Raw genomic sequence first — 14,247 nt, forward strand, 5'->3', positions numbered from 1 at the left:
ACCTACCTACCTACCTACCTACCTACCTATTTATTTGTTAAATTTCTAGGCCGCCCAATCCCGGAGGACTCCGGGCGGCTTACAAAGAAAGAAAAAAGAAAACCAAAATAAAAGAATAATTTAAAAATTTACCAACAAGCATACATTTCTAATCGGGGCTGGACCTGTACAATAAGGTCAACAGCCCCAGGCCTGCCGGAACAGCCAGGTTTTAACAGCTTTCCTGAAGGCCATGAGAGTGGGTGAGGTCCGGACCTCTGGGGGTAGCTGGTTCCACAGGGTCGGAGCAGCCACTGAGAAGGCTCTCCTCTGGGGGCACGCCAGCCGACATTGTCCGGCTGACGACATCCGAAGGAGGCCCACCCTGTGGGATCTTATCGTATTAAAGGGCCGCGGCATTAGGAAGGTTGAGAACCGCTGCCATAGAGGGTGGAATCACAGGCACGTTCGTGAGGACATGATCCCTGCCTGTCCATGGCATGAGAACCTATAGGAGGCTTATATTTCTGGATTCATGTTAAGGACCATTTAAAAAGCCTTTAAAAACCATTTGCATAACTCATGCTCTAAGCAAACAAGTTTGCACTATGCTAAATCAATAGAATGGGATCAGGCCCGCTTAAAAACAGCCTCACATTTCAATTTCGTTCTGAACGTCATATTTACCAAATTCAAATTCAGGGAATTTATTGCTTTCTTTCTTTCTTTTTTTTTCTTTTCCCCGAACACGATTTTTAATTGTTTTCCATATGCGTAAACCACTGCAGATAATAAAATATTTCTCTCTGAATCCTGCTGGAAAGCTGGCTCAGGTTCAGCAAAAAAGCATTTGGGCATTATTAAGTATAAGGAAGCCGCAGCAACGCAGGGAGACTTAGAGCCGAGGTGGCGCAGTGGTTAGGGTGCAGTACTGCAGGCCACTTCAGCTGACTGTGATCTGCAGCTCAGCGGTTCAAATCTCCCCGGCTCAAGGTCGACTCAGCCTTCCATCCTTCCGAGGTGGGTGAAATGAGGAACCGGACTGTGGGGGCAAGTTGCTGACTCAATTTGCTAAAAAAAAATTGTAAACCGCTTAGAGGGGGCTGAAAGCCCTATGAAGCGGTATATAAGTCTAATAAATAAATAATAAATAAATAAATAAATAAATACATAAATTTCAACGAGTGGAAATTAAAGGAACCCTGTCCAACCCCCTCCCCTCCAAGGGTTCTCAAAGACCCCCCCCCCAACTGAAGGATCACATTAAATCTAAGGAACACAAGAAACTGGAATAACCAATGGACCATAGAAAGAGAACAGCAGCTTTGAGGGACATGAACTGAACGAGTCTTTCAGATGTCCTCAACTGCTTTCTAGTCTTTTTTTGGGGTGGGGGGGATTGTGCAGGGGTGGGAGGAAGCTAACACCTCAACTTCATGGTATTGGACCTGGGTACTTGAGAGACCGCCTGCTACCAATTTCCTCCTCTAGACCGATTAGATCCCACAGATTAGGCCTCCTCCGAATTCCATCTGCCGGCCAGTGTCGACTGGCGACTACCCGGAGGAGGGCCTTCTCTGTGGCTGCTCCGACCCTCTGGAACGAGCTCCCCGTGGAGATTCGAACCCTCACCACCCTCCAGACCTTCCGCAAAGCCCTTAAAACCTGGCTGTTCCGACAGGCCTGGGGCTAAAAAGCTTCTATCCCCTTCTCGAATGGTATGACTGTTGTGTGTTTTAAATTATGTATTGTTGCATGTCGTTTTAATTTTTGTCTGCATCCCCCTCCCTTGGTTGAGTTGTGAGCCGCCCTGAGTCCCCTTCGGGGGAAAAGGGCGGCATATAAATAAAATAAACATTCAACATTCAACATTCAACTGGAGGAAAACAGTCTGCTCTGGCTTCCTTTTCTTGTACTGGCTGCAAGAGCAGTTCTGAGCAGACCTGGCATTTTTCAGAAATGGAGAAGGGTAGCCTGTCTCTCTTGGAGAAATAGGAGAAACTATGTCACCATTCCTTTCAGACAACTGACAAAAGGCCTCCCTCTTACCTGAAAGCAACAGTTGAAATGGGCTTCTTTAATTGTAATTGTAATTCAATAAATTTATATGCCGCCCAATCCCGTAGGACTCCGGGCGGCTTACAAATACAAGAATAAAATAAAAACTAAAATATAAGGAGAAGAGGAAAAAACAGATTTAAAAGCAACTCACCATACACTCAAACCTAGATGGGGCTGGACCTCATTTATGGGGTCAACAGCCCCAGGCCTGCCGGAACAGCCAGGTTTTAGTGGCTTTTCGGAAGGCCGAGAAAGTGGGAAGGGTCCGAATCTCTGCGGGCAGATCGTTCCACAGGGCCGGAGCAACTACAGAGAAGTCCCTCCCCCGGGGGGGGGATCGCCAGCCGGCATTGCCCGGTCGACGGCACCCGGAGGGAGGCCCAGCTTGTGAGATTTAATCGGCCGTTGGGAGGTATGTGGCAGGAGGCGGTCTTTGTCATTTCCCTGACAATAACAGAGAAGAGATACGTCTCTGTGTTTGTTTGTTTGTTTGTTTGTTTGTGTGTGTGTGTGTGTGTGTGTGTGTGTGTGTGTTAGATAAGCACCCATCTCTCCTGGAGGCAGCAACTGCTTTAGTGAGGATTTCATGGTGGGAAAAAGCCAAGGTGGCGCAGTGGTTAAATGCAGCACTGCAGGCTACTGCTAGATCAGCAGGTCAGCGGTTCAAATCTCACCGGCTCAGGGTTGACTCAGCCTTCCATCCTTCCGAGGTGGGTAAAATGAGGACCCAGATTGTTGGGGGCAATATGCTGACTCTCTGTAAACCGCTTAGAGAGGCCTGAAAGGCCTATGAAGCGGTATATAAGTCTACTGCTATTGCTATCAAAAAAGAGGAGATTGAGATTGAGATTTGTTTTATTTATATGCCGCCCTATTCCCGGCGGGACTCAGGGCGGCAAACAACTCAAAGGGGGAAAGGGAACACAAAAGTACAAGACAAGCATTTAAAACAGCCAACAGCCACACGATTCGAGAGGGGAGGGGAACTCATCGACCCCAGGCCTGCCGACACAGCCAGGTTTTAACGGCTTTTCGGAAGGCCTGGAGAGAGGTGAGGGTCCGAATCTCTGCGGGTGAGGGTTCCCCCCCCCCTTTGACCTAAGGTAGCTCACTGTTCTGCAGCACAGCACTGAGGATTAATTCAGAAGTGTCTCCAAAGAAAAAGCAAAGATCAGTGGAGGCTCCCTGTCGGTCGTTCCCCCCCCCTCCACATCCCCGCAGTTACAGCTTTATTAGACACAGCTGTGCTCCACGCTGATGTCCCTCTGGCACACCTGCCCAGGGCACAAAACAAGGGACTCACTTCCCTCCATCCCCTGCCCCCCAAATCCCCACTGGGCACAAGCTCAATGCATTCAGAGGTGGGAAGATTGCGGGGTGATAGTGGTGGTGGAGAGGTCAATGCAGCTGTATTTACAGGCAGGCCAAGTAGAGGCTCAGAGCACCCCTTGCAACGCTGCCAGCCAGCACTGCGGCTGCAGTTCCCTTATCCCTGACAAACCAGATTGCTCCTTATTATTTATGGTCTGGCTTTATTCTCCAGGACATCATGATCCCCTCGCAGGATTTGTGCCCTTTCATTTTCCAGGCTTCAATAATTCCTGAAGTGCAGCTTCATGTGGTTTTGTGATTGTTAACCCAGCATGTGGATGAGGCTCAGGCCATTAATGCTCAATGAATCTTATGTGGCAAAACATAGACTGCGAGACCATTTTCTCCTTCATTGGCAGTCAGAAAGCACACCGCAGACTCTCCCTCCGCTGAGCAAGCGACCCGCTCGCCGGAGTGTGTTTTTCCAAAAAACACACTTGGTATCACACCAAATTTGCACCTCTTCAAGCTCCGTTTGCGACTTGATTGATCTCACAGCATTCTCTGCGTCTTCTCTGGTCTAACTACAAAACTGCGATTTTTCTGGAGATTGCTGTGGCTCAGTGGTGGGTTTCAAAAATTGTTTGAACCTACTCTGTGGGTGTGGCCTCCTTTGTGGGAGTGGCTTGCCGCCCATGTGACTGGATGGGAGTGGCTTGCCGACCATGTGACCGGATATGAAGATGCCGACGACACTTGTCAGAACCACCTTAAATTACCTCACACACATGCACTGGCATGCATAAGAATATGATGTAAACTTGTTTTTTAAAAGGCATCTTTGGTTTGCGTTAAGACAACTTCGACACACGCAATGTTCTGATTGCACCACAAACGCAGTAGTCATCCTTACCTTTCACAGAGGCACTGAGTTTTATAAATAGGAGCATGATAGTGTAGAATAATCCTATCCAAGGACCAGTGGTGGGTTTCAAAAAATTTTGGAGCCTCTTCTGTAGGTGTGGCCTGCTTTCCGGGTCCACTGGTGGAACCTCTTCTAACCGGTTCGGTAGATCTGACGAACCGGTTCTACTGAATAGGTGCGAACTGGTAGGAACCCACCTCTGCTGTGGCTGTACTTGTGGATGGACTCAAGTAGTCCTTCCTTGTCTTCATTCCAATGGATGTTCAAGCACAGGGTTCGTGGCCCTCATTTCCCTCAGAACGTCTTTTCCCTCCCTCAATGTGGCCAGCATCACAATTACAGTCACGCTATTCCCTCCCCAATTCATAATGTCTTTCAAAGGCAACAGAAGGGAACATTTCAAGATTTGTCCCCCAACTTCAACGTGCTTCAAGAGAAAAGAAAAAAAATGACTTGGGAAGAGGCCTCCTCCGAATCCCATCCGCCAGTCAATGTCGACTGGCGACTACACGGAGGAGAGCCTTTTCTGTTGCAGCTCCGACCCTGTGGAACGATCTCCCCGTCGAGATACGCACCCTCACCACCGTCCAGGCCTTCTGCGCAGCCCTCAAGACCTGGCTCTCCCAACAGGCCTGGGGATAAGTCTCTAATTTACCCCACCCGAGTGTTGAATGTTGAATGCAAGTTGTGTTTTTATTACTTATTTGTTTGTATATTGTTTGTTTTGATTTGCACCCCCTCCCTGGTGATTGTAAGCCGCCCTGAGTCCCCTCAGGGAAAAGGGCAGCCTATAAACCCTAATAAAATGAAAAAAATGAAAAAAAAATGAAATGAAAGGAAGCCATCTTTTGCCTCTTTTGATGTAAGCTGAATGAAACGCCAAAGATCCCTTACAGATTTGAGACCAGCCATTTCCACCACCGAGATAAGGTTTTCGAAATTTGGAAATTATTTAGGGAAAGGAGGAGAAAGACTTACTTTGTGATTTTTGCCGTGCCGGTACATCATCCAGTCTTCTCCATTCGTGCTGACCTCCAGTTTGTAGGAGCGGACGTAGTACCCATTTTGCGTTTCTCTGGAAATGGCGCCCTGAGTAGCAATGGCTGTGAGCACGGTCAGAAAGCGGAGATCCACCTATTGTAGGAGCAGGGGATGATGACAACAGAGGAAGATTAGCGACTTACTCCCATAACCTGAAACATGTGAGGTTCTTCTAGGCATTAACATTCTTGTGACACTTTAATGAAACTGAATGAAAATGAAGACCAAGATGGCAGAGAATTAGCAAGTTGCTGTCATAAAAATGCAACGGGCCCATCATTCTATTGCACGATGCCTTCCGGTTGAACCCCACAGAGAGATATCAACAACATACACATGAAGCCTATGGTGCTAAGTGGGTTCCTCAGAATAGCCCATGCTGGGCTGTAATTGCTTCAGGAGCAGGGGTGGGTTTCAGGCGGTTCGCGGCGGTCCCCGCGAACCGGTTGGTCGGCGAACCCGGAAGTAAGTAACTTCCGGGAACGCCGAAGGGTCCACCCGCCCGCCCGCGTTTCTTACCCAGTTTTGACAAGTTCTGCGCTTCCACGCATGCGCAGGATGCATACAGTGCCTGCGCGATCCTCCAGGAGCAGCTGGAGCATCGCACAGATGCTAGTACGCATGCGTGCACTGCGCGCGTGCACGAGGAATGGTGCGAGAAACCCACCCCTGTTCAGGAGCATGTGTCTGACAATCAGGATTGGTGCTCAGCTAATATGAATTAGCACAGTGGTTCCCCAACTTGGCAACTTTAAGACTTGTGGACTTCAACTCCCAGAATTCTCCAGCCAGCTCTGCTGGCTGGAGAATTCTGGGAGTTGAAATCCACAAGTCTTATAGTTGCCAAGTTGGGGAACCACTGAATTAGCATAACAATAACTCAATCTTAATAGATCCCTCTGATGCAGCTTCAGCATTTGCCACTGGCCATGTCTGGAGTTCCTATCCTATCTAAATGCTGTCCCCCGTATAAGAAGTTAATAGGATCAATTTTCAGCTGAGTTAACATTCCTAGATGCAGCAACATGTGAGCCATAGAAGGAAATGTTTTCAGTCTGTGGTTTTGTTACAGCGTCCAAAAACCGAACAAGAATAGCACATTTTGGGATTGCCTCCCCCGCTCGTCTCTTTCTTGTCGGAATGGACTGTAAACATTTCTAGGATAAAATCTCAACAGGATTTTCACAAAATGTTTGGCATAACTGTGTCACAGCCTTGGCTGCAGGCAATAATAATGATAATGATAATAATAATGTACTGCAGCATTCGAGTGCAAACATTTTTGAGCATAAGCAGGCTGAACGCTCCCTTAGCAGCATATCGTTAGTCTTACAGAGAAGAACCTCCCAAGGTTTTGCTATGTGCAGTTACAGATTTCAGTAGTGAGAAAGGAATTTTTCTAGCTCGGGAAGGATATGCTGAGCGTGGTAAAGGATTTTAAAACTTTTGATTCTGCTGTTACTAAAGTTAAATAAACCCAAACTTAAACCACAGGCTGTTTATCAACTGCATCATCTGTAGAGGCCAATCTATATTGGAGAGCGATGCTTCTCACTCATAAGATGAAGTTGTGCGATGTTCATGCTTTTCAGAGATGTTCAATGGTTCTGATTCATACAAGTTTAAGTTTAATGAAATTTATATGCCGGCCAATCCCGAAGGACTCCGGGCGGCTTACAAAAAGGAAAAAAAGAAAGAAGAAGAAGAAGAAGAAGAAGAAGAAGAAGAAGAAGAAGAAGAAGAAGAAGAAGAAGAAGAAGAAGAAGAAAGATAGCATAAAATTCACAAGACACATGCATTCGTTCTAATCGGGGCTGGACCTCAACAATGAGGTCAACAGCCCCAGGCCTGCCGGAACAGCCAGGTTTTAACAGCTTTTCTGAAGGCCATGAGAGTGGGTAAGGTCCGGATCTCTGGGGGTAGCTGGTTCCAAAGGGCCGGAGCAGCCACAGAGAAGGCTCTCCTCCGGGGCCCACCAGCCGACACTGTCTGGCTGACGGCATCCGAAGGAGACCCAATCTGTGGGATCTTAGCGGCCGTTGGGAGGTATGTGGCAGTAGGCAGTCTCACAGGTCAACATGCCACTCCAGCAACTTAGAACTGGGCATCTATAACTAATGAGGACCTCTCTCTCTCTCTCCAATGGCAAGTTCCTTCTAGTACTTCCCACTGCAATCACCAATTTTGCCACCATCTGTGGGTTCGATGTAGGCCCTGTTAAAGCATTGTTTTCACACACTCTTACTGAAGTTTCCATTTGTTGAACATTGCAATCCCCCCCAGAAGGATAATATTATTCTAGTTATACCGGGTTCAACACACATGAGAAAGTCTCCCTCTTTTAGATCACTGCAGAATCAACAAGGCTGATAAGTGGCAGCATGCGTTCCCCCCTGCTCTTTCCCTCTCCCTCTCTGGCCTCTGGAAAGCCCATTAAAGTTCAGGGGGCACCAGGTCAAGCCAAGAACTTCTGCAGGAATGTTAACAGCCCCAACAGTTCATGAGGACAAGAGAGTCACGCACCCTTCCCCAAACAACAGTTCAAGCCTTCTTCACAGCTCTCCGTTTGCAGTAAGAGCAACAGAGGCCCCCACAATGCTCATGTTCTAAGGTCGATTTAACAGCATGATAATCCATTTGGTTCAAGGATAAAATACACCCATGAGTTGTGGGAAGCGGGAGAACATAAAGGTTGAGGGGACAGTCCTAGCCATGGCGTGTTATGTTTCTCAGCAAATGGAAGAATAAAATCCAGAGGAATTTTTAAAGGAAAGGATGCCAGCTGAGGACTCTGGTTTTTACAAATTTGATTGGAGACTATGGTAATTGGCAGGAACAGCAATAGCAATAGCAGTTAGACTTATATACCGCTTCGTAGGGCTTTCAGCCCTCTCTAAGCGGTTTTACAGAGTCAGCATATTGCCCCCAACAACAATAGCAATAGCAGTAGACTTATATACCGCTTCATAGGCCTTTCAGGCCTCTCTAAGCGGTTTACAGAGAGTCAGCATATTGCCCCCAACAATCTGGGTCCTCATTTTACCCACCTCGGAAGGATGGAAGGCTGAGTCAACCCTGAGCCGGTGAGATTTGAACCGCTGAACTGCAGAACTGCAGTCAGCTGAAGTAGCCTGCAGTGCTGCATTTAACCACTGCGCCACCTCGGACTGATACTATAGCTTCCCAATCTTTCTAAATGGTATAGGTGTTATTTACTTTAAGCTATTGTGAAAGGGACGCGGTGGCTCGGTGGTTAAGATGCTGAGATTGTCGATCAGAAAGGTCAGCAGTTCAGCGGTTCGAATCCCTAGTGCCGCGTAACAGAGAGCTCCCGTTACTTGTCCCAGCTTCTGCCAACCTAGCAGTTCGAAAGCATGTAAAAATGCAAGTAGAAAAATAGGGACCACCTTTGGTGGGAAGGGAACAGCGTTCTGTGTGCCTTCGGCGTTGAGTCATAGCAATAGCAATAGCAGTAGACTTATATACCGCTTCATAGGGCTTTCAGCCCTCTCTAAGCGGTTTACAGAGAGTCAGCATATTGCCCCCAACAATCTGGGTCCTCATTTTACCCACCTCGGAAGGATGGAAGGCTGAGTCAACCCTGAGCCGGTGAGATTTGAACCGCTGAACTGCTGATCTAGCAGTAGCCTGCAGTGCTGCATTTAACCACTGCGCCACCTTGGCTCTTATGTCATGCCGGCCACAAGACCATGGAGATATCTTCAGACAACATTGGCTCTTCGGCTTTGAAACAGAGATGAGCTAGACTGTGTTTGTTAAAAATCTATACCGTGTACGGGTTCTGGGAACTCGGGGGGGAGGGGAGGAGGAGAGAGGAGGGAGGGAGGGAGGGAGGGATATATATTAGGCTAGACACGATGTGTTAGCTCTCAATGCAATGTGACTTCACATGTATACTGTTTTTCTCTAATTTTTCTTTAAAAATAGGATAAGCCAAATACATTAACATATAGTGGAAATACACCGAGGGGAGGAGGAGTAGGAAAGAAGAAAGATGGGTAGAGAGGGATGGGAGAGAGGGTGGGGGGGAAGGCAAAAAGGAAGGGGGGGAGCGGATCTGGAGAGAGGAGTGGTAGAGGGCGAGGGGAAGTAGGGTAGAGGGGGATGATGGAGGGAAGATAGAAAGTTGGAGGGTGGTGGAAGAAAGAGGTGTATGGAGAACGGAAGAGGTATATTGGGCTTTTATTTTCTGGGGCATTGTCGACAAGAGGAATTGATGCAATTATTGTTTAATACTGTATGGTGTATACATGTGAGTGTATGAAAATGAAAATAAAATATACTAAAACGAAATGGAGATGAGCACCGTTCCCTAGAATTGGGAATGACTAGCACCTATCTGCAAGGGGAATTTATGCTTTTACCTTATTGTGAAAGAAACTGAAAATACCTGCAGGAACTCTTTGTTGCTATCCACATTAGGAGTCCACCCGTTATCATCACTGTTGAGCCGGCTCTGTTGCGGAGTCCATCTGCCATCAGAGTACGTAGAGGAAGCTGTGATTTGCTCATTGGAGATCCGGCCAGATTCCATTCCCAGTGGACTGTTGCATTGGAAATCTAGAATAGGTAGAGTATGACACTAAAGAGAAACTCTTCTACAGAACTGTGGGTTCCACTCCAAAATGAATCGTTGGCACCAACTGCCTCCCAACATCCTTTCAAAACAAATTGTTCATGGCTTCTGAATTACAGAATTACCCCTACAGATCCATAAATTAAATATCGGCATTCAGAAGAAAGAGTACAGGGCCCAATGAAATAGCAGTTAGACTTATATACCGCTTCATAGGGCTTTCAGCCCTCTCTAAGCGGTTTACAGAGTCAGCATATTGCCCCCAACAACAATCCGGGTCCTCATCCATTTTCAATTGTGGTACAACTCCCGCAGAGAGAAAACTACAGAAGTTTGCGTGAAAATCTGGGAATTTTGCACTTTGCAAGGGAAATAAATACTGTGAAAGTCTTTATAATTGATTATAGTTTTCCTGTGTCTTTGTGGAGGGGGTGGGGCTCTAAGGATAAGAATAAAAGCTGTGGGCCTTCCAGAGGTCTCCATCTTTGATGCCCATTCTGAGAACCTCCAATAGGTTGAATTTCCCACCCTTTCTGGCCAGCCGTTGATCTGTCCAAGAACATTCCAAGAACAGCAAGAATGCATTTGCTCTTGTTCTGCTTGGACAAGCTAATAGTTGTTGTCCAAACAGAGGAAAAAAAAAGCAAGTTGACAGGGTTCTGATACAAACACACACAGCTGCAATCTATCAGTTAGCTTGTTCAGGCACAGCAGGAATCCTGCCAGACTGATCTCCCACTTGATTTAGACAAACGAGGCCCTGGGCTGTACAGGGAAAACAGCAGTGAGTTCTGAGAATAGCCCTCCTTTGAGTGCCCAGGGGCCTCCAAATTTGTGATCCCTATCCAGTGGTGGGTTTCAAATTTTTTTAGAACCTCTTCTGTAGGTGTGGAAGTGGCTTGCCAGCCAGGTGACTGGGTGGGAGTGGCTTGTCGGCCATGTGACTGGGTGGGTGCGGCCAACTTGTAAAATATGGTGAAACTCACTTAACAACGCTCTTGCTTAGCAACCAAAATGTTGGCTCAGGAACTCTGGCATTTGAAGCACGCAAGTCTTAAAGCTGTCAAGTTACAAGGCAGCTTTAAGACTTGTGGACTTCAACTCCCAGAATTCCTCCTCCAGTCATGTTGGCTCAGGAACTCTGGCATTGAAGTGTGCATGTCTTAAAGCTGTCAAGTTACAAGACCCTTGCACCCCTAACCCTTTAGGAAAAAAAAACCCCAGGGGTGTTCAAACTTGACAGCTTTAAGACTTGTGGACTTCAACTCCCAGAATTCCTCCTCTCGCTCTTCATCTTGATGATGTGCGGACGGGCGGGGGGGAGGGAGCTGGAACCGGTTCTAAACGGCACTGTAGATTTGTGGAACTTCTTCTATAGAAGAGGTTAGAACTGGCAGGAACCCATCCCTGTCCCTATCATATTTATTCATGATATCCAATAAGAGCCTATGTTATTACGTTGTAAGGCAACCAGATAGTCTCCTGGCTCTCCAATTCCAAGCAAATTCTGTTTGAGGCCTTAGTTTTCCTAACAGGACTGGCTTAGCTGTAGCTAGTGGCAATGTTCACATTTATCTTAGAACATACAGAAGCCTTGCATTTAAGAGAACTATAAGTTCCATGTTGTGTTTTCATTTTCTAAGCATATCACAGGAGCAATAGAATATCACACATATGAAGAAGAGCTGAGATCTTACAAAAGACAAGAGAAACAATTGGAAACACTGCAAGCATTCCAATTCATGAATTCTAAACATAGTTTCAAGTGCCATCCTATCCAAAACAGTTAAGCCTAAGTCTAAACTTCCTGATTTTGAAAATAAAAAAATTGAGATTTTACATTTTAGAGCCGAGGTGGCTCAGTGGTTAGAGTGCAGTACTGCAGGCCACTTCAGCTGACTGCTAGCTGTAGTTCGGTGGTTCTAATCTCACCGGCTCAAGGTTGACTCAGCCTTCCATCCTTCCGAGGTGGGTGAAATGAGGACCCAGACTGTGGGGGCGATATGCTGACTCTGTAAACCGCTTAGAGAGGGCTGAAAGCCCTAGGAAGCGGTACATAAGTCTAACTGCTATTGCTATTGCTACATTGTGGTTAGAATTTCTACAGCACTTTCAAATACAGGCACTGAAGCTTGGATCTTGGTTTCAATATCTCACCATTTGGGGTGGAAGGACAAAATGTCATTAAAAAAAAAGCAAACTTAAGGGGGTCTAATGAAATTCAAATTCCAAATTTTGACCCCTCCCGAATGATGAATGTATGTTGCTTACCATTTTAGTATTTGTCTCTATTTTGTTGTCTGTATTCCCCCCCTTCCTAGTTTATGTGAGCCGCCCTGAGTCCCCTCAGGGAAAAGGGCGGCCTACAAATTCCAATAAACATAAACATAAACATAAACAAATCTCAGCTATCAGTGCTAAACTTATTGAAATGTTACTTCTCCCCTCTAAATAAGCAAAGATATCCAAAAATATTCTAACTACGCTGTAGGTCTAGAACAATGCTTGAAAATACTCAGACTGAGCAACTTGCCAACTTACTCTCTGGCGCCTCCTGCTGGACCAAATAATAGCGAGCAGAAAAGCCATCTTTCGCCACGGCCAAATCTGTGTGGAATGTGAGTGATAGGATGCCGGTAGTCGAGTGGATCTCCGAAAGAGTTTTAGTGCCACAGTACCTGCCAATCAAGGGCCCAACTGCAGAAGACATGAAAGAAAAAAACACTATTTACCCTCTCATAGGCATGTTCTCTCTCTTTGGTTGGAAAAGATGACGGGATAGACAGTTGAAGGAATAAAATATCTCAACCAGATAAAATGAAACATTTTTAAACAGGAGCCTTAATATGTATTACGCCACAGATTGGCAGATTTATAGGCAAGTATTGAAATAAATAAACTTTTGCATTTCATATGAGTTGCCTAAAAATGCCTACCTTCAACGTGGGTTCACCAAACTTAATAGGACAGCTTTTAAAATTTCAAACTGCATCCGAATCGATGAGCGATTTAAGATAAATAACTATGGAACTTACCCGGAATTTAATCCTACTGATCACAATTTGACATCTGAGAAGAAAAGGCATATGACTACACAATAACGTATCTATTGTGTATCTGTTCAGTCCCCCCACACTCACGCCCTGACAGATATTCACAGAAAACAAACAGGAATTTCTGTACTTGTGAAAAGACTAATTTGGAGCTATTTATGTTTTTAACACATGCATTGCTTCCCTGACATGTAAATCACAAATGATGTGTTAATGGAGAATATTTTTCAACCCCTTTTCCACAAAAACTGTTGTGATAGTTATATGCAGAACTTTGCTGCAAGCAAATAAGTGTAAGATTTTTCTTTTTTTTTAAAAAATGTCCTTTTTTTTCCTAACTAGAAGTTCAGGATTCTTCAGGAATCCAAAGATTTCAATTTCTCATCTAATTAGGGCATATAAATCAGGTTACTCTTCTCTAAAGTGATTTTCACTCTTGCCCCAACTCAGAAAGGCAGAGATTCAAGTGTAAGAGACAAAAGAAGAGATTTAATTTCCCTTCGGAGTTAATTCCTTTCTAAGAACAAAGCAACAATAAATGAGATTGCACAAGGCAACGACAATATTAGCAATTTGTGAACTGTCACGGAATTCTTCAGTCTTAAAAGTGAATTGTTTGCTTGCCGTTGGCCATCCAGAGGAGTAAACCCTGAGAGGGCATCCTTCAGTCCTTACCTTGAGGAATACCATCCCAGATGTCCAGCCAATCATATTTACAATCTCCCTCTCCGACTTGCAGGGGGTCGTGCTCGAGGTCGAACGTTAAAAACTGAAGGACAATCTCCATTTTCGGCTTGGCCATGATGGTGAAGGCGCAGTCCAAATTGTGGGGATACTTATCAGGGAAGCCTGGCGATTCAATGGTGCCGTTTGAACTGGTGAAGTTTCTAGAAACAATCTTCGGAGCCTACAGAAGAGAGAGAGAAGAAGGCCAAGGCCCAGTATTAACCTCATCCCCAGCCTCTTCCCTTTACGGTAGCCGGCGCTGTGCTATGTTATTCATAAGCATTCTTTTTAAGCACTTAATTCCCTCATGCAGAAAATTGCTCCCGCCTCGCAAGCGTATTAATTATTAATATCACTGTCCCCATTTCCATTTTCCATCCAAGTGGCAATTCTCAGGGAAACAACACCTGCAGACTTTTCAAGCTTAAGCCTTGAAAAAAAATGGCACATCTTCAACAATGACTGCTTGGGAAAGGAAGGACATGTGCGAAGGGCTCTGGAGAGAAGAGAAACAGAGATGCCTTTCTCCCTTCCTCCACGGTAATCATCAAAAC

General features: G+C 45.8%; 1 protein-coding gene across 1 annotated transcript in view; it reads right to left on the reverse strand.

Moving 5' to 3' along the window:
• Positions 1-14,247, reverse strand: part of NRP2 (neuropilin 2) — a 226,014-nt gene that overhangs the window by 93,727 nt on the left and 118,040 nt on the right. Inside the window, 5 exon segments of the mRNA XM_087706899.1 lie at positions 5,255-5,410; positions 9,729-9,898; positions 12,456-12,611; positions 13,643-13,859; positions 13,861-13,874. Coding sequence (XP_087563025.1) covers positions 5,255-5,410; positions 9,729-9,898; positions 12,456-12,611; positions 13,643-13,859; positions 13,861-13,874 — 713 coding nt within the window.

Source organism: Thamnophis sirtalis, unplaced genomic scaffold (assembly GCF_051295495.1).
Source record: "Thamnophis sirtalis isolate CommonGarterSnake01/CBP01778 unplaced genomic scaffold, rThaSir2_p1.2 scaffold_1, whole genome shotgun sequence".
NCBI lineage: Eukaryota > Metazoa > Chordata > Lepidosauria > Squamata > Natricidae > Thamnophis > Thamnophis sirtalis.